We start from the raw sequence: 20,776 nt of genomic DNA on the forward strand, positions 1-20,776 counted from the left end.
GAAAAAAAAAAAAAAAAAAAAAAAAAAAAAAAAAAGAATAGTGAATCCCAGTGACTTGGCTTGTGGAGGAGAGAAGAGGAAGTCCGAAGATTTCTGCACTGGAAACTCCCACAATGAGGCCTCCCATTTTAAGCCCAGCAGTCCTCTCTGGAGGAAGCCTCCCTTTTCTGCCTGCTCCCCTTCCTGCCTGGGTGCCCATTTCTTTCATTTCAGTGCCCTGGTGCAGGAGACACACAGAACTAAATTATCCTAGCCCAGTATCAAGTTTATACATTTAACAATGTACCAGCCAGGGGCCAGGGATGTAGCTCAGTGGCACTGTGCCTGCCAGGCAAGCTCAAGGTCCTGAGTTCAATCCCTGGCATTGGGGGGAAAAAAATCAGCCACCATTATGGTGATGCCTGTCTATAAGCATTTGAGAGGCTGAAACAGGAGGATCACTGTGAGCCCAGGCTACACTGAGTTCAAGGTCAGCCTGAACTACATAGCAAGATCCTATCTCAGGGCTGGGGAGTGGTGCTGCCACCTGCCTCACAAGCTCAAGGTCCTGAGTTCAATCCCTAGTAGCAAAAAGCAAACAAACAAACAAAAACCCAAACAAAAACAAGATCCTATCTCAGAAAACCAAAAATGGGGGTTGAATGTGCAAGTAGAAATTAAGCAATCTGATTTTTAACCATCACAGATAAAATCTTGAGGAAAAGCTCAGGTTTTCCTATGAATATTAAAATTGGAGGCTACCAGGAGCTTCTGGAATAAAAACCACCTTACTGTCACACATTTTAGCAACCAAGTAGCAAGAAGCTTGACCACACTTGCTCATTTTGACTTCTGCACAGTTGTTGAGACAAATTAAACAGCACTGACTTCGCTATGGCTATAAAGGTGAACACAACTTCACTTTAGATTTTTTTTTTCTTGGTACCAGGGATCGAACTCGAGTCCCTGCGCTTGCAAGGCAGGCAGTGGGACCACTGAGCTAAATCCCCAGCCCAAAACTTCACTTTAAATGATGTGAAAGTGTCTTCAACCTGAAACCCAGTGGGTCACTATTGGAACTGAGCATCATTCTCACCCTTCAAGTTGAGAAGTAACCTTCAGCTACAATACACTCACTGTGGGTAGACAGCTGATGATTGAATACAGGGCCTCCCACATATCGGGCAAGAGATCGACCATTGAGCCCCATCATCCCTAGCCCCTTCATCGTGTAGTCCTGGGACTGTGCCCAGGGAACACCAAGCTCCACCCCCAGCCCTGTTAGTTTACCCTGACTTGGTCCTGCAGTCAGTGTATCCCAGACTGGCCTCCAGCTTGCAACTCTCCCACCTCAGCTGGCCAAGTCCAGTAGCTGGGGTTATAGTTGTGCACCACAATGCTGGCTGCCTTCTGTTTATTACACTTTTTGTTCCCGTATTTCATTTCCCTTTTAAAATGAGGGTGTAGGGGCCAGGGATTTAGCTCAGTGGCACCACACCTGTCTCACAAGCGCCAAGTCCCAAGTTCAATCCCTGCTACCAAAAAAAAAGTTAAAATTCTAAAACTTTTTTCAACACCACCCCTGCCTGCAGTCAGAATGAGAGTGGCCTTGTCACTCCTGTGTGGGCTCCACCTCTCTGAAGCCCGAAACCAGGCCAGAAAACCTCGACATCCAAGTTGAGCTGTGCTGTGGCTTCGGGGTGCTGAGCTTGGTGAGGCCCCACTGCTGGAAATGGCCCTGGGGCCAGGCGGCAATAGAATAGCTGAGACCCCTGCCTTGAGTCCTACCTGCAGGAAATGTCACAGTGCAAAGCCTTCACGTCACAGAGATGCTTATTTCCTCCATCTCTGCCCTGAGAGCTCCTCTATCTGTACAAACTGCAAACGGTATAGAAGGGTAACGGCTGGGAAGTTTGCCCACAGCACCGACAGAATGTGCTGCTGTACTTCTGTACAGTCTGCCAGCGCCTGACCTTACAGGCAGATCAGAAAACAACATGTGCTCCGACTTCATCCTTCTCTGTTTCTAGGGTGTGTTTCAAGGAGACAATTCCTCAGCTACAGGGTACAGTGAAATGAGCGTAAAAGAGGACACAAACCAATTTTATACTTAAATTAAATAGCATGATTTAATTTAGTTGCTGCTTAATCCAGAATCCTCAAGTTAAAAAAAATTATAATTAACTATTAACGTTAATGAATTCAAACCTTCCAGAAAGCACGAATCCAAAAGGAAATGTTGGGCCAGGGATGTAGCTCAGTGCCACCGCCTGCCTCGCACACACAAGGTCCCAAGTTCAATCCCCAGTACCAAAAACAAACAAAAGGAAATGTCCACCACGGTGACATGCTATGGCCTCTCCTGTGTCTGTCTGGGACACGCTACACAGCAATGGAACAGAGACCTTGGAGGTTCTCAGTTTTATTCTAAGCACAACAAGTGTGTGACTGTCACTGCCTGCGGTCCTCCAGCAGGTACACGATGAGCTCGTAGGTGGACAGCACGATGGCCGTGTTCGGGATCTGCCGCACAAGCTGGGCGAAGAGCCCCCTGTAGAAGGCGAGGTAGCCCTCCTCGCGGAACACCAGGCGCGCTGTCTGCACGAAGGACTTGTACTTGGTGCCCTCCTCCCGGAGCCGTGTCCTTATGACCTCTGCAGGACAGAAGCACAGGCTGTATGCCACCGACATGATGCAGGAAGAAGTCAAGTTTAGCTCTGCCTGTCACTGGCCAGGACGAGGGACCCCCTGACCTCCCCATTTTCCTTTGGCCAGATGAAGAGCCAGCTCCTTCTCAGGCTGCCCTCTGTCCTGCCACCCACTTTCGGGAGCACAGCCTGTCGGTGGCTGGACACCCCTGCCTGTCATGTGGACCTGGGACCAGGGACCAGGGACCTCAGGTGTGCTTGGTGGGGCCCCAGCACATGGTGGGACTCATTGCCTGGGACTGAGGTGACACGTGTGTTTGCCATTGCCAGGAGTACAGGAAGCTTTTTAGAAGAAAGCTTTTTATGGCACAATAAACCAAGTTTCTTTCTTTTTTCCAAATAGGTCATTGGCAAGGTAATTCTACAGTTCTTTAAAAAACAGGGGATTTAGCTCAGTGGTTCTGCTGCCTGCCTTGCAAGCAATCACTAGTACCAAAAAAAAAGGAAAAGCAAAGCAAAGCAAAAAGAAAACTTGGGCTGGGTGTGGTAGTAGTATACACCTGTAATCCCAGCACTCGGGAGGCTGAGGCAGGATTGAACTAGATAGTGAGACCCTGACTCAAAAAACAAAACACCAACAACAACCCCTCCTGCCCCAGAACAAGAACAAAGTGGCTCAGTGATCTTGTGTTCAGCAAGTGCAAGACCCTGGGTTCTCTTCTAACACCAAAACAGGGATGGTAAAACTGCTGAGAAGTAAACTCACCTGAAGGAGACCTGCTGAGCTCCCTCACCATGGAGCTGAGGAATTTCTAGTCTGGCGCCTGCTATGGGTCTGCAATGTCCCTCAAGGTGCGGGTGGTGAAGCCTTTGGTCCCCAAGCAGAGTTCAAGGAGAGGACTTTAGAGGGGACTGAAACGTTAGGACTCCTGACCTCTCACAGATCCCCTGACAGATTTGGAACTTGGTGGCACTGGGAGGCAGTGGGGCCTGATGGGAGGAAGGCAGTCCCTCGGTGGGGCGGGTCCTGAAGTGCTTTCTGGTCCCTGCCCTTCCCCTCTGCCAAGCCCACCCACCATGTTTCTGTCCCACCTCGGGCCTAAGAACAATGGAGCCAGCTGGCTATGAGGTGTAACCCTGAGCCCTAAGAATAAATCTTTCCTCCATTTTTTCAGGTGTTTTGTCACAGTTGAGAAAAGCTAATACAGCTTCTATGTGAAATCCTTTTAAATCAGGAGTTTTGGGGGCTTCTTTGAAAACATCGTAAGTTGGCCCCAAATTTCTGCATGGCAAGTTCTGTCTGTCAGCTGGAGCTGAGGGAGGCGCGGTTCCCGCCATGCACGCACACAGCCTGTGTCCCCAGGTTAACGCCGGCGTCACGTGCACATGTCACCTCACTTGTGGGAACGGGGCGAGCACCCCAGTCAGTGACCAACCCACAGCTCATGCAGCAACAGTGCCGGGATTAGGGGTGCTCAGCTGCTAAAGACATACATAGCCTGAACCCAAACCACTTAGGGGTCAAACGCTTGGAAGAGGGATACTCGACTTGGAATCTGTTTTCACTCTGCTGTGGAGGTCTCCAGGCAGTGAGAGGTGACAAACCTGCCAGCTGTTCTACTGCTCTGAAGAAAAACCCAAACATACCGTGCGGATAAGCAATGCAGGAAGCACATCCCTTAGAAATAGCAGCAGCTGCCATGAGTCCAAAAAAATTGGTGGAATTTTTCTCAGTTCCTTTTGCAGGAGAAGCTAACGGAGCTTCTTTCAGGTACTTCTTTAAGCTCTCATAGATGGCAAAACAGATGATGGTTTCTGAGATGCCGGCGTAGGAGGCAGTCAGCCCTCTGTAGAAGCCACGGAGGCCCTCAGTCTGGTACACATACCGCGCACACTGCAGTGTGTTCATCTGCTTGGAGCCCCGCACTCTGCAGGAAGGAAACAGCCACAGACTGCTGAGAGCCTCAGGTGATGGCCGAGCCCAGAGAAGGGACTCGGGGGACAAATTGTCCCCTGGCCTGGCCCACGCGAGACTGGCTTACTAGGCCAGGACCCCACACAGCCCACAGGGCCTTGTGTCAGCAGTGCCGGTAGCACATCTGTGCCTCTGGCCTGGCTCCCAGGGAGCGGATGGAGGTTGGTGCTCGCCACAGAAGCCCTCACTGCAGTCGGGCCGCACAGCCACAGCCCTGTGCAGGCTGAAACGGAAACTTTATACAGTGCACGGGGTTAAAATGGCCACCACAGTGTAAAATGTGTAATACTGCTTCCAGTGGAAAGCAGGACAAAGTTATATGTAAAGTAAAATTATGACACAGGTGTACTTAAGAAAACAATGGGAGTATAAGGTTCTTTTTTTTTTTTTTAAAGGTGATCTTCATTATCACTATTCTGAAAACTGTGGTGTGTGTGTGTGTATGTGTGTGTGTACCCAGAATCTTGTGCATAAATGCTAAATTCTCAGCCAGGTGTGATGGCCCGTGCCTGTAGTCTCAGCACTTGCGAGGCTGAGGCAGGAGGATCACCACCAGTTCCAGAACAGCCAGCCTGGGCTATGTAGTGAGTTAAAGCCCAGTGAGACCCTATCTCAAAAAACAATTATGTATAAATGCTGAATTCTCATTTTACTATTTCTAAACTTAGTTCTTTCTGTCGTTAACCCTTTCACAATACAGGTAACCAGCTGGGTGTGGTGGCACATGCCTGTAATCCCAGCACTTGGGAGGCTGAGGCGAGGATTGCTGTGAGTTCGAGACCAGCCTAGGCTACATATGTGGTGGTGCACACCTGTAATCTGTAATCCCAGCACTTGGGAGGCTGAGGCAGGAGGATTGCTATGAGTTCGAGACCAGCCTGGGCTACACAGTGAGTTCCAGAGCAGTCTCAACTACATAGTGAGATCCTGTCTCAAAACAAAACAAAACAAAAAAACCTTGTGTCACAATACAGGTAACCTAGAGTAAGGTGACACTGACCAGTTACTTTTCTATAGCTGTGTCTCCTTGTCTATACCTCATCAGTGAAGGTAACTCTGAAAGAGCCGATCTGCTTTGTGCTGTTGCTTTTATACACAGCCCTTCTCTAGAACCAGCCTCCTGTGCCTGATTCACTGCAATACCATTTTATGGAATCCATGGGGCTGGGGATTTAGCTCAGAGGTGCCATGCCTGCCTGGCAAGCCAAAGTCCTGAGTTAGATTTCCAGTACTGAAAAAAATAAACGAAGATGGAATTCAATGCTGCCGATTCTAAATTGCAAAGTAAAGCCAATTCAGTGCTTTACACTGGACTGTGGAAATTGTGTCCTTGGACTGAGCCACTTCCAGGCCTCAAGTCTCTCAAGGTTGGGTGGGGCTGCTGCCTCTCTCCTTCTCTCCCTCTCTCCTCAGCCTGCCTGGACACTTGGTGCCCCTGGTCCTACACTAGGCTGCAAGTCTTTCTTTGTTGTGAGGCTGTGAGCTAGGAGGTCGGAGCCATGTCCTGTTGCCTGTAACGACAGACATGAACAGAGCACACTGGGCTGGCAGCTAAGCAGAGGAGGGTGCACAGAAAGGCTCTCCACTGAAGGGGCGCTCGTCTGCTGCTCCACAGACATGACATCAGGGTGCCTGCACACAGCAACGTGACACCCAGGGCTGCTGGGGCAGGAGCTGAGGCTCACAGGTGTTGCCCTGGCACAATCAGGCAGGGGGGAATCCGGTAAGAACAGCATGCTCAGGGAGACGGGGACATGCGGCACAGCTTTCAGGAGCTGCCAAGGGCTGACACTCATGGAAGGGCTTCTTGGCTCTGTCCAGATGGGCATGCAGGAGGCACCTCAGTGTGGACTGGGAACCGTGGAGCCCAGGCAGGGCCCTCCCTGTCCTCCAGAGCCTTCCTGCTCCCTGTCACCCCCTTTCTCTGAGGGATCCGCAAGGCAGACTGGACTTGCTGGAGTTTGCAGGGTGTACACTTCTAGACAACAGTGGTGCAGAGGTTCTTAAGACTCCAAACTGAACCCTAATCTCTCTTGGAAACCGGCATGCCTTCAATTATGAATGTAGGTGAAGGGCCATGGCAGTACTCCTAGTACCTGTGGTTTTGCACAAGGAAAACTATTTCCCAATCATACGACTTCAGTCACAAATATACAAGGTACTGTTTAGTGTGACCACTCTGAAGTTACAGGAACTGCTGACTGCCATTAGATATTGTTATTTAATGTACTAAAGGATTACTGTATTGCATAACCATATCTCAGTTTTTTTTTACATTTATGACTATTTTTCAATAACTGGTTTCCACTGCTTTAAAAAATTTTTTTAAAAAGTATATAGGCTTTACCAGAACAGCCAAAGAATCTACAGCACAAAAAAAGTTACAAACTTCTCTGGCTAGTGTTTCAGGGCAGACGTCTAGTGCATCTGAGGACTGTATTCAAATCACTCCAGGCCTGCAGGTGGGTGCTGTTCTGCTCTTACAGGCCATCTAGCCCAGGAAGCCAGGCCTCGCAGGATGGTCCCCAGCACCCCAGCTTGGGGGGCTCTTCCAAGAGCCATCTGAGAAAGAGGTCAGGACTTCAGAGAGGCCTGCCATCTTCCTGTCTGTCACTTGTATGGCCTCCACTCTCCACAATGTTAATAGCATAAACCTTGAAACACGGGGAACTGCAGGGTGTGGTGGCGCATGCCTCTAACCCCAGCACTTGGGAGGCTGAGGCAGGAGGATCACTGTAGATTCAAGGCCAGCCTGGGCTACATAGTGAGACCCTGTCTCAAGTTTGGGCGGAGGGGGGTAGTTTGCAGTTCAGTGGCACAGAGCCCACCTGTAATCCCAGTACTCGGGAGGCTGATGCAGGAGGATCGCTCCAAGTTCGAGATCAGCCTGGGCTACATAGTGAGTTCCAGGTCAGTCTCAACTACATAGTGAGGCCCTGTTTCAAAAATTAAAAAAAACAAAAACAAAAAAACAAACAAAAAAAAAACAGCAAAAAGAAAAAAAGACACAAGGAACTTCTGCGTACTGTATGCTCAGACTAAGAAAAAAGAGGGAATGGCTAAGGACTCCTATGCCACCCTCACTCCATGGCTACAACTGGGGGAAGAATAAAATTCCCAAGGAAAGAGCAACTGATAACTTACTTCTGTTCTAGCTGCATCCGGGTCTTGACCATCCATATAGGATTCATTAAGGAATTTGTGACAAAAGCTGGAAGAGAAAAACACCAGAAAAAGACATCAGTGAACAACGGCTGGTGCATATTAAAGCTGTCTACACCACAAAATGAACTCGGAAGCCAGGAGTTCAGTGGCTTAGTGGAGATGAATGGCAGGAAGCAGTTCTGTGTCTACACAGCAGATGGAAGCTACTGGAGATGTAACACCTACTGCTATTGGTGGATCCCAGAGAAACTGCTCAACCTCCGGGGCCTCACTTTCTGGCCTCTAGGTGGTGCTGTTGGTGTCTCTGTCAATCCCAAGGAAGAATTGTCTAAAAAAACCCAACTTACGTTTCAGATCCAGAAATGATTTGTTTTTAAAATTTACTGATTTAATCCAAAGGTTACCATACATCTAACCTGAAATAAAGAAATTAAATGTCCATTCACCTGAATTCAGACTTAGAAACTTAAAATTCTGAACCTGTATTTCAGGAATCTGAAGTTTTAAGACTGCTCTGTGAATACAGAAGCCACTTTCTGATGCCTTCTGCACCTCCACGCTGCTTGCCAGGACTCCTCTAAGGCCCTTCGCCCTCTAGAGTCCCAGTGAGCAGGTTAATGAGACACCAGGAGACACTGGCTTCCAAAGCTTCCTTACCAATGCTTCTCCCAAGTTCATTTTGTAAAAGTTACAAAACTGGTTAATGGCTTTAGTGATACAGACCTGTTTTGGACTGCAACATGTCCTTCTCCGAGCTAAAGTATTAAGTGAAGTTTCTTTCTCGTGTGAAACAGCTCTGCTTAATGTGATTTTCTATTCAATATTCAAGGTCTAGATATCAAACCACAAATATAGCTGGATTGCTGATAATCTTGAGAATAACAAAGGCAGACGAAACTGTGTAGGCAGACGTGGGAACTTTTCTAAAATGCCCATGTAAAGTCTCTACGACACTTTTTGACTAAATGGATATAAACCTCTGTACAGAGACAGAGGCTGCTGCTTCTTGGTTATCTACAAGTCCACCTTCCTGGGGGAGGCCTGGCCTCCAGCTGGGTGGGAAGCACCCGGATCCCCTGCTGTGCCCCCTGACATGGGGTGGGTGGAAAGTACAAAGAAAGCAGCTCCATTTTAGAAGTAACTTAGCGGAGAAGGCAGAAGACACGAACAATGCTAATATTCCTTTATAAGAAATACAAGAAGCGTAACAGTGGCCGGTGGCAGTGCAGGATATGTAAAGTGGTAGGGAGAGTGAGAAAACGACACCAAGTTACAGATTGTTCCACTGCATCAATTCTAACAAAGCTTTTAAAAAACGATTGTACGTGCAAAACAAGCAGGAGGTAAAGTCTAATTCCTGGCAGAAAGAACAAAGCTGTGCTTTGAGGAGCAACAGCCTTTTGGTCACTAAGGAAACGTACCTGCAGAACCAGCAGAGAAAATATGCACAATATTGCTGTTAGGCACGAAAACGCCATTAAATTGCTCTTTGGCTTTGGAGTAACAGGCAAAGTACACAGCCCTGTTAGAACAAAGAGAGACGGGGTGAAGAACTCGTCGTGGCAGCGTTGAGGTCCATCCACCCTCTGCGACCTCTGCGAGAGTTAGCAAAGTAACGCGGGGTTACGTGGGAAAGCGGGCGCAGAGCCGGAGCTTGGCCTCCCCACGCTCACAGCCACACCCGCCACGGCACGGTCAGCGAGCGCTGGTCAGCCCTGCACCAACGAGTCCGTGTACGGAAGTGTCCAGCGTAACTGAGGAAAACGAGATCTGGGTAAAACACATGCAAGGTCCTTTCAGTCCTCCCTCTGGCTAAATGCTACTGCTTTAAGCACCGACATCCGCTATAACCCCACATGTCCATTTCTAAAACACATCACACTTTCTGCCTTGTGCCAAAAACGTGTAATCTGGGCCATCTCTGTCAGCTCCATCGCCCCTAGTCTCTTCCCTGTCCACCCTCCTGTGGGCGCCGACCTCCCTGCTATGAGAGCAAAGGGCTCTTTTCGAGGGCTGCTGGCCAGTAGAGCAACTGCAGACTTCACAGCCCGCTGCAGAAGCTGGAGTTCTGCTATGCACCCTGAAGAAGGCCTCTATTTTGGGCCAAGCTCCTGCCCTAGGTCCTGAGGGACAAGACCAGAAAAATGGAGCCATCTGTGCTCATCTGTTATCTGAGCTTTTAAGAAATCAGGGTTAAGCCAGGAGTGGTGGTGAGCACCTATAATCTCAGCAGTTGGGAGGCTGAGTTCAAGGTCAGCCTGAACCACACAGGGAGACTCAGTCTCAAAAAAATAAACAAAAGAATGACGAAAAGAAATCAGGGTTAGAGAAACAACGATTCCCAAGAGTCAGTCTCTGTTGGCAGGATAATTTGTAATGCAGCTCCAGAACAGGTAACCTGGGGTTAGCCAGGGCTGCTTCTATTGCTCCGTCTCCCTGCTTGCTCCTTCACAAGGAAAGTAACTCTGAAGGGTCTGAAGTACTTTCTGATCGCTGCTTACACTTTTCAGTCCTTCTGTCTACAAAAACCACCTCTTCTGCTCAGCCCACCACAATAATCTCTATTTATGGAATGAAGTGTTGCCCAATTCCAGCACTGAAATTGAATCAATCATCACACACACCCACCCACCCATACACACGCGCGAGCGCATATTGTTACCTTCTCTATTAGTCCTGTTCAAGAGCACTTTCTGCAAAGATGGGATAAGCTGTTATTGCAACTGCCTGTTCCAATGTGGAACCACTGGCTGAATATTAAGGTGAATATTAAGTAACTAAAATATGGTTAGTGAGACTGAGGACCTGTTTTCTTTGATTTTTATTAACTAAAAACAAAAATTAAAAAAAAATTTTTTTTTTGGTGGTACTGGGAATTGAACTCAGGACCTTGCACTTGCAAGGCAGGCCTGGCACCCTGAGCTAAATCTCTTGGCCCTACTAACTGAAAATTTAAAAAAACACAAAAAACAAGGTACAGCCAGGCGTGGTGGCGCACACCTGTACTCCCAGCACTCAGGAGGCTGAGGCAGGAGGATTGCTTTGAGTTCGAGATCAGCCTGGGCTACATAGTGAGTTCCAGGCCAGTCTCAACTACATACTGAGACCCTGTCTCAAAAAACCAAAAAAATAAAAATACAGGTATAAGTGGTCAGTAGCTACTATAGTGCGAAAATACAGCTCTATATATTTAAATAGGCTTTAAAGAGAAATAAGGGATGTAAAAACAACAAAAATGAAAATGTTGTTTCATAGACAGCAAAACCTAGAAGACTTCAGGAGGCTGAGGCAGGAAGATTGCCATGAGTTTGAGACCAGCCCAGGCTACACAGTGGGTTCAAGGCCAGCCTCAACTATACAGCGAGACCCTGTCTCAGAGAAAAACAAAACCAAAAAAACACAGAAGGCTTTACAATGCTAAGGTCAGTGTTTCCAAGGGCGCACAGGAAGTGCAGGTCTGGGTGTGCCCGGAGGCTGCTCTAACGTACACCCAAGCAATACCCAGCACTGACCACACGTACGCTTAGGGCAGCACGCGCTGACTCAGAGATGACAGGTGATAGCAGCAGATTCATTTTCGTGCTCAATAAAGCAGCCAGATTCCTTCTCCAACACACTGAACACACCCTCAGCTAATCACTGCCTCCCTGTGGGATGCACAGGCAGATCCAGCTGAGAGAAAGGCCCCACAGGCTCACACTTACCTTGAGGGTGCAACTCCAACCAAGTTTGGACCCAAGCCTCTAAACAGCGACTTTGGTCCCTCCTTCTCCAGGATCGACCTGAACGGTAAGAAAAGATGCACCTTTAAAATCCCATGAATGAGCTTGGCCCATACCCCACATCGGGGACACCCACCTCGGACCAGCTTCAAAAAATTCTATTCTTCAAGGGGCCCCAGATTCTTACCCAGTCCTATTACCACACACGACCAGGGGGCTGGAGAACACCGTCTCCTTAACAGAGGAAAAGCACGCTGTGAAGCCACTAGTTACACACATTTCACCAGGCCTTGTCCCGTCTCAAGTGAGATGCTCAGGGTTCTAAGGTGGGACGAGGAGCTGGCCCTATGGTGTCCTCAATTCTAAAAAGATCCAAGGAGAAACAGGTTCACTGATCTCTCTGGATGCCATTTCTTCTGGATTTACTCCCTATTTATGACAATCCTACCTTCCAGATCTTTAGCTGTTGTAGTAGAGCCCTAAGCAGGGAAATAAGGACTAGAAAACCCCAGAAAGCTTCAAGTTATTTAAAGCTGAAGCAGGGCCAGGGATTTAGTTCAGTGGTTCTGCTGCCTGCCTCAAAAGTGCAAAGTCTTGAGTTTGATCCCTGGTACAAAAAAATAAAATTAAAAAAATAAAGACAAAGCATGGTATCTCAAACTCAAAGTTAACACTGTGACTCATTTTTCTCTTTTTACACAGCCTAAAGTTTAGCATTTTAACCTTTTTTTTTTTTTTTAAGGACAGATCAGGTTGGCCTTGAAGTTGCAATCCTCTTGCCTCAGCCTCCTGAGTGTAGGAATCGCAGGTGTGCACCATTGTGCCAGGCTCATTTTAACCATTTTTAGGGTACAGCTCAGGGGTCTGCGGCACACCAATGCTGTTGTGTAACTGGTACCACCACCTACCTCTGACTCACAATTCCGCACAAAGTGTCCCACAAAACACTCCCGCCCCTGCTGCCCCCCAGCCTGCGGCAGCGCCTGTGAGAGCCTGTCTGTGCATTTGCCTATTCTAGATACCTGGTATCGGTGGAGCTGATCCTGTCCTCCCAGGACTGGCGTGGTGCAAAACTCATGTGTCAGAATCCCCTTGTTTTTAAAGGCAGAATGATATTCTGCTGTCATCCACCTACCCTCCTTAATGGCCACTTCCTTTATCTACTCATCCACCAGCAGCTATAGTGAGCTGCACTGCTACGAACTTGGGTGCACAAACACAGAGTCTGTTTCAGTCCCTGCTTTTCATTCTCTGAGGTACATGCTGAGAGCAGGACTGCTTGGTCACACGGTCAAAGCTGCCGTACTGTTTTCCACAGGTGTTTTGACCATCAGACATTTCTACCAGCAACACACAAGAGTTCTACTTGCTACATAACTTCATTTGCACACTTTTAAAAAAGTTTAAAATGGGCCGGGCGTGGTGGTGCATGCCTGTAATCCCAGCACTCGGGAGGCTGAGGCAGGAGGATCGCTGTGAGTTCGAAACCAGCCTGGGGTATACACAGTGAGTTCCAGATCAGTCTCAACTACACAGTGAGACCCTGTCTCAAAAAACAACAAAAAAGCTTAAAATATTTTTGATTAAATCAACCCAAAAAATCCTAAAATGGTTGTACAGAAAGTTCCCCACTCAAACACAGAGGCTCTTCAGGCTGGTTAAATTTATTCTTTCCAATAGCTCAGTTTCCCTTGGCAGTCAATTAAATTTACATTGCTTTACTAGGATTTCTAATTCAACCTGCATTTCCTACTGAGGATTTTTCCTTATTTGGTAACCAGTATCTTCCTTCTGACAGGATTATAAACTGATCCAGCTCACAAATGATCACATCTAATTCCTGTTCAACCTTTACTGTGGCTCTCTGGGGGTCAGATTAAAGGTTTTGTTTATGGCTTTTGTTTTGCGGCCCCCCCCCCCGTACCAGGGATCAAACTCAGGACCTGTGCTTGCCAGGGCAGGTGTGGCCCCACTGGCTATGACCCCAGCCCCTAAAAGGTCTTTATGTTGACGGTGCCTCTACAAAGCTAATAGTTAAGTGAATCCTGTTAACGCTCTAGCGCTTCCACTTTTCCCATGGAGAAAAAGTTTCCAAAACCAAGCAGAAAGTTTAGATGCAGGAGGGGTGCAGTTCCTGTTCCGTCCATGGCGTGCGGGGTCCTGTTACCTTCCTCACTGCCAGTGCTCTCCCCTTCCTCAGAGCACTGTGCAGCCTTCCACACTCCGGGGGCCCTAACGAGCAACTCTGAATCTTAGCTTCCTTTCTCCTCATTTCAGAATGTTCGCAACATATTTCAAGCGTTGACATGTAGAATATATTGGTACCTTTAAGAGCTTTCCTAAGAAGTAGCAGGCCAGGAATTAGACAAGAAAAAGGATCTGGATTAGAAAAGAGAAAGGAAAACTCCATTCACAGATAGAATGATCTTATGTTGAAATACAGAGGAATTTATTAGAAACTACTATAATAAAGCCTGCAATGTTAGAGGAAATAAGATCAATAAATAAAATAAAGGGTATTTCTATACAGTACCAATAACCAATCTGAAAATGGAATTGAAAAAATAATTCCATGTGGGGCACATGTTTTTAACCTCAGCTATTTGGGAGATTGAGGCAGGAGGATGCCTTGAGCCTAGTTCAAGGCCAGCCTAAGCAACAAAGTAAGACTTTCTGGGGAAATAAAAATATCCAAACAAATAAAAACCAGTTCCATGTACAACAGCACCAGAAAGAAGAGAACACTTATCCACAGAAACAGGAGCTAGGTAAGTAGTTGCCAAGGACTGGAGGGAGAATGTTGGGACAATTACTGATGGATACATATTTGTTTTGGGGGTCTATGAAAATGTGCTGGAATTAGTGGTGATGATCACTAACTCTGAATACGATAAAAAAAACCACAAATTCTATACTTTAATATAATGAATTTTACAGCATGGGAATCTCAATAAAGCTATTTTAATTTTAAAAAGTGGTAAGCTAGGCCTCCATTCCATTTAGGTTAAAAATTACTCTAGCTGGGGGTGGTGGCACACACCTGTAATCCCAGTACTCAGGAGGCTGAGGCAGGAGGATCGCTGTGAGTTCGAGGCCAGCCTGGGATACATAGTGAGTTCCAGGTCAGACTCAACTACATAGTGAGACCCTGACTCAAAAACAAAACAAAAAAACAAACCCAAAATCCAAAACTCTCTAAAAATATTAGGAACAGTCTTTTCTAAGATCTGTTGCTTACTTGCAGGCATAAACCCAGGCACTTTTTAAATTTTGTTTGGTTTTATTTTCTGAGACAGGGTCTCTCACTTTGCAGTGCAGGCGCACTGCACTGAACTCACTGCAGCTCAGGCTGGCCTCAAACTCATGGTAATCCTCCCACTTCAGGCTCCTGAGTGTTGAGATTATAGGCATGTGCCATGCCACTTGGCCACAAGCAGTTTTGAGTGAGTACAAGACACTCCAAGTGTGTGGCCAACAGACCTGCTGGCCAAGCATGCGAGAGAGCTGTCTCTCCACAAGGTCAACAGATGTTTCATTTTCTCCACTGCATTTGGGGAAGGTCAATGCAGTGAGTTTAAAGCAACCATACAATGGAACATTACTCAACAATAAACAGGAGGACGTACTGACACACTCACACGGTATAAGGAGGAACCTGAAGAAAATCAGGCTAATGAAACGCAAAGAGACAAATCTATAGAGATGAGAAGCAGATTAATGGGTAGCTGTCCTGGACTGGGGGCCAGGGCTGGGAATGACTGCACACAGGTAAAAGGGTTTCTTTTAGTGGGGATCAAAATGTTCTAAAATTAAATTAAATTAAATTAAATTGTGGTACATCACAGTTGTGCAAAACTCCGTGAACATACTAAAAACAAGTGAACTATATGCTTTTTTTCCCCTCACATAAGAGTTGAGGTCTCCTATGACATCCAAGTGAGCCCAGAACTTCTGGGCTCAAGTGATCATCCTGCCTCAGCCTCCTGAGTAGCCCGGACTAAATCAATTGCTTTTAGCAGATCCGTGACACAATTGGAAAATAGACTGTGGGATACTTAGAAAGTAGTACAGTATAATGATATGAAATTTCTTAACTGGGCATGGTGGCACACACCGGTAATCCCAGCCAGCACCGTAGAAGGCTGAGGCACAAGGATCCCAAGTCTGAGCCCAGCTTGGACAACTTAGCAAGACCTTGTCTCAAAATGAACAAAACAAAAGTTCTTTTTTAAAAATCTTACTACCGATCATAAAAACACTAGGGTAATAATTTAAACCCATGAGGTTTATAAAAAGCAGGAGTTAGGGTAAACACAATTCTTGGGATTCCATAAACAAAGAACTTCAAAATGAAATTCCTAAGCTGCCGTGAGTATTCACACTGGCCGAAGTTCGCCATCTGGCTCTCGACAGAGGCACGAGAACGGGGTATTTCCAAGTCAGAATACTTTTGCCGCCCTTCTCAGAGCAGTGTTTCCAAAAGGCCAAGCGCTCTGGACAAGCGCTTTCTCTCTACAACCTGAAGAGAATGCACCTTGTGGCACAGGTCTCAAACATTTCCAGGGCCAACTAACTCTGGCTGACAATCTTCAAGCCGAGATGTCACCCACGGTCCCTAGGACCAGAGCTGCTGTGTGTCCTCAGGTGACTCCGCCAACTGAGGAGGGACTGTCACCACAGTGAGGACAGGAAGCCTGTGTGTTGTGTAACCAGACCCTGACCTCGCTGGCTGTCCGTGGTACCCTCGGCCTGGGGATGGCGCAGGGGCCAGGGCTCCCAGCACCAGTCAGGTGCAGCCCAGCAAGCAGCCCGCCCAGACACTGGTGGGACTGCTCAGATGAGAGAGAGCTCAGAAAAGCAAACACCAACGTTAGGCCGCTGAGCTCTGTGGAAAAGAATTAAACCGAAAGGCTTCTTTAAAAGCAGATACCCAAAACAAACATTACTACTCTTGTAATTTCAATAGCGAGAACCTGAATTTAGTATCTTGCTTTTTCTTCTTTTTCCTTCACAATATTAAAAGGACAATGGAGAATATTTCTTCTCTGACCAGTTAGTCTGAGACACTGGCACGCAATGATCTGCATTTTGAAAGTACATTTCCTATAAACAAATTCTGTCTGACAAATCTCTTAAAGCAGTGCTTCCTGGAAGAGTAATCTAGTAACAAGCAGCTGAGGTTTAGACAGATGACTGGGCTTTTATTTAGAGACAGGGTCTCTCTATATAGTTCAGGCTGGAGTTACTCCCTGTGTGGCCCAGGCTGGCCTTGAACTGGCACTGATCCTCCTGTCTCAGCCTCCGGAGCACTGGGAATTACAGGTGTGTGCCACCAGCCAGGCTCCAGGCTTTTACCATACAACAGTGGATGAAGCCATGACGGGTTCTGCGGTGGAGAGAAGGCCTGGCTCTTCAGCCTGCTCCACAGGCCAGGTGAGGAGTGGACTCTGTTTTCAGAGCTTGGCCACAGGAAGTGGCACATGCCGTCCATGAAGGCTAGGGTGCTTTCTACCCGAGAACTAGGTAACACAACACTCCTTTTCTGCTGTGCCACCAAGAAACTGGGCCACCACCTCCCGTTTTCAAAGCACAGAAAGCCAGGTGTGGTAGTGCACACCTGTGACACCAGCACTCAAGAGGCTGAAACACAGGAGGATCACTGTGAGTGAGGCCAGCCTGGGCTATCCGTTGAGTTCAAAGGCAGCCTGAACTACACAGCGAGACCCTGTGTCATGCACCCCTCCCCCGCAAAAAAAGCACAGAAAGCACCTCCTATGGGGACAGCAGCCAATACTTATTTACGTGTGTGTGTGTGTGTCCCTTCCTATGCCCTGCCCAAATCTGTTCAGACACTGTGCCACGGTGACATCTGAGCTGTTGGACCACCTCAGTGGTCAGCCCAGACAAGAGCCCCCTCCAAGGAGGCTGGGGTAACACAGAGAAGAGTAAAGCATCCTGCTGCCTGGCCAGAGCCAAGTGCTGAGGGAGTTCAGTAGAAGGGAGGCATGGGAGAGGGGTCCAGTTTAATGCAGGGATGCCACTGGGCCTTTCTGAGAAGGTGACAAAGCCACCAGATTGTGTGCAGTAGAAGGGCCTGCACAGGTCGGAAAACACTCTGGCCTTTTAAGGAGCAAGGTGCATGGGGGGTAAGAGAGGGGACAGAGCCGAAGGTACAGCTCCCAGCGGGCCATGGGGACAGAGACTGCGAGAGCTGAGTCTCAGGCAGAGCATGAGGAGCCTGGCGTAGGGACACAGGGCACTGGGCCACTTCCATAGGACAGCAGCAAGGAGACAGACGTAGGGCTAGCATCTGCATGGACTCTGAGGGCGGAGTCCTCGATCTGCTGTGGGGCTGGGAGGAAAACCGAGGCAGCCCCCAAGGCCCTGGGGCTGCACGGCTACCAGCTACTCCAGCTGAGCCAGAATGACAGCAGCAGCACGGCTAGGACTTTGCTTTGTCCTGGTGAGTGGCTCTGCTGTCACATGGGTGAGCAGGAGAAGCCACTACACGCAGGTGTGTATAGCTACCAGACCGAGTGCCATCACTGGGGAGCGGCTGTCATTAAGGAGCGGGAGCTCTGAGCCTGGGACCCTCCCTCAGCTGACCGAGGAGCAGCAGCTGACACGCTGGTCCGGGACCCGATCCTCGTGTCTCAGAGTTGGCGGCCTCGCGACTCCATGGCCAACATGGAAAGATGAGGCAGCTCAGCATATGGTCCAGGGCTCTTTTGGTGGTGTTTTCTTGTTTTGTTTTATTTTACTCCTGGCTGCTCCAAGTCAGTCAGCTATGCATCCAACATGACTTTCATACGCTCTTTTCTTCTATTCTGAGCAGGGCTAACAGCAGGCCTCAGGGCTGATCTGTTGAGGGTGTTGTGAAAAACCTGAGTAATACACAGTACTGTATGCAATCGATCTTTTGAAACCTGGCCTAGCGGCTCACACCTGTAATCCCAGCACTCGGGAGGCTGAGGCAAGAGGACTGCCTTCAGTGCTAGGCCTGTACATTTCCCCTGTCTCTCCCTGCCCTCCTGATCCTGGGTCTCCCCTGCACCACCCTCTCAGTATTTAACTTAAACACTGAGTCCCTGGGACTCTCCAGAAGGCCTCCCTCTCCCAAGTGAACTTCACTTCTCCTGTGGAGCCTGGTGCCCGGCATGCTGCTCGCTGAGCTAAGTGTGGCCTGATGCCTTTGGTGTGCACACCCACGGTGCGTGTGCTCACACAGAAAACGTGCCTGGAAGTAACCAGGCGCTCAGCCCCCTCCCTGCGCCAGCACCAAGTGCGTGGTCCCGAGGACAGGGCCTCTCACTCACTACTTCCGGCCCCAAGGTCCTCAGCTGCATCTTCCCAGGGAAACCGCATCTTTCCTGAACACATCTGTCCAAGGGAACGTTTCAGTCTAAGCACCGTGCTCAGTTGAATTCAACTCCTAAGCATCCTTTTTGAAGTAGGTCCTAAGCTAAAAATCTGAGACTGCCCAGTGCCCTTCTGAATTCTGAAATTCCGAGGCAGTACTCGGGACGGAACTCAGGGGTGCTCCACCACTGAGCTACCTCCCTACCCCTTTTTATCCCTTATTTTTTGGTACCGGGGATCGAACTTGGGACCCTGCATTTGCAAGGCAGGGGTGGCACCACTGTACTAAATCCCTGGCCCTTTTTTCCCTTACCTTAAAAAACTTATTACCTAAAAAGTACCAATAAACTCAATGATAAATAAATAATTATTTATTTATGTTTGTTTGTTTTTTGAGGCGGTCTCACTATGCCATTCAGATTGACCTGGAACTCATAGCCACCATGTGGCCTCAGCCTCCCAAGTGCTGGGATCACAGGCCTACACCACCAGCCCAGCTCCTCACTTCTGAGATGGGATCTCACTAACTTGCCTGGACGGGGCTCAGACTGGACTCTCCTCCTGCCTGATCCTCCCCACTGCTGTAATTACAGGGATGTGCTACTGTGCCCAGATGCTCCTCTGAAGATTTTTATTTTGCTTTAACCTTAAAGATTGATAAGCTAACCTCAACTTAGGGATACTGAGCTACTTTGTAAGCAAAATGAGATATTTTCCCTGAAGTGAAAAAAATAAATGGGCAGGCAGCCTAAGTATAAAGCAGAAAAATTTCCCATAAATTTAAAATTATATTCAAATAAACAGTAGAAACACATTCCATTTCCATATTACTTAAAGCTGTCATGACCCTTGCCTTATGCAATTTAAAAATCTGTACTCTACCACTCCTTACTCTCTTTTTAGCCCTCAAAGGTCTGAGCAAGAACTGCAACACAGGTTCTGGGTCTGCTCTGTGTTCAGCTCACTGTGCTGCCCCTGGAGGTTGGCCAGGCGTACCCTGCCCAGCCAGGGCCCTGGGAAGGAAACCTTGCTCCTCAGGGAGCCCCATGTGCAGGGCTGGGGAGGTGGTGGCTGTGTGAGCAGGGCGGGGCAGAACTCACCTGAGAACCTGCAGGAGTCCAGGTGTCACGGAGGCTGGTCTCATCACGCCGGCCCCACTGATGGTCCCCAGGTGAACTTGCGGGTAATAGAAGGTACGCAGAGCCAGCCGCGAGGACTGAAGCCTGGTCTTGATGACCTCCAGCGGACATGTGAAGATGGCACCGACCGTGCCCCCACACCTGCAAGGCAGGACACCTGGGTCAGGATGCAGAGCAACATCCAAAGAGAGGGCAGAGAGCAGACAGGGACGCAGGTTCACTGAGGAAAGCTCAGCCCACACTCAGGCAGGTGTAATAAAAAGGGGGGGGGTTGAAATTCTGGAGCTAGAGAGCACCGTGTCACCCCCCGTGTGGCAGTGTCACGCTGTCCTGTGTGTGCATAAAGCTGTCTCTTCCCATTGGAATGCCCTGCCATTTCCCATCTCCCTGTCGTGCTGCAACGCATGTTCCAGAAAGGCACCTTTGCGCGCCCTAACCAAACTCAGGTAATGCTGCTGCCTGGGAACCCCATGCTCACCTTTACTAAGGTCCAAGTGGTGCTGCACCCAAGACAAAGCTTACTGTTTCCTCAGAACGGCACCAGTCACCCATCTCTGCCTCCATGGTGCCGTCTCACTGCTCTTCACAATGAACAGACAGGCAAAGCTACAACCTTTTCTTTCTGGTACCGGGGATCAAACTCAGGACCTTGTGCTTGCAAGGCAGGCACTGCTGAGTTTGATCCCTGGCCTGTACAATCTTACTAAACATTTTTCTTCCAGATGATTCACTTATTTAACCTAAAAAATCTACTTCTGTTTTCTCTCAATGACACCATCCAGGAAATCA

The 20,776-nt window shown here is 48.4% G+C and overlaps 1 protein-coding gene across 1 annotated transcript; it reads right to left on the reverse strand.

The window, feature by feature from the left end:
- Nucleotides 1-2,350: 2,350 nt before the first annotated feature.
- Nucleotides 2,351-20,551, reverse strand: Slc25a33 (solute carrier family 25 member 33). The gene is made up of 7 exons (XM_010628187.3): nucleotides 20,510-20,551; nucleotides 19,949-20,229; nucleotides 11,472-11,549; nucleotides 9,189-9,289; nucleotides 7,747-7,813; nucleotides 4,275-4,555; nucleotides 2,351-2,633 (listed from the first exon to the last, which is right to left on the reverse strand). Exons 1-7 carry the CDS (start codon nucleotides 20,549-20,551, stop codon nucleotides 2,431-2,433), a joined length of 1,053 nt encoding a protein of 350 aa, XP_010626489.3. The 3' UTR covers nucleotides 2,351-2,430.
- Between the last annotated feature and the right edge of the window lie 225 nt (nucleotides 20,552-20,776).

This window comes from Fukomys damarensis, unplaced genomic scaffold, assembly GCF_012274545.1.
Source record: "Fukomys damarensis isolate Sample0158 unplaced genomic scaffold, DMR_v1.0_HiC HiC_scaffold_23, whole genome shotgun sequence".
Lineage (NCBI taxonomy): Eukaryota > Metazoa > Chordata > Mammalia > Rodentia > Bathyergidae > Fukomys > Fukomys damarensis.

What these genes read in the sequence shown, in the direction of transcription:
- Slc25a33 (XM_010628187.3), bottom strand. Translation starts at nt 20,551, where the DNA reads ATGGAGGCAGAGATGGGTGACTGGTGCCGTTCTGAGGAAACA. An exon ending in GTTGGAGTTGCACCCTCAAG is followed by an intron (nt 9,290 to 11,471) that starts GTAAGTGTGAGC and finishes TTGTTCTAACAG; the next exon opens with GGCTGTGTACTTTGCCTGTT. An exon ending in TTTCTCTGCTGGTTCTGCAG is followed by an intron (nt 7,814 to 9,188) that starts GTACGTTTCCTT and finishes TTTCTCTTCCAG; the next exon opens with CTTTTGTCACAAATTCCTTA.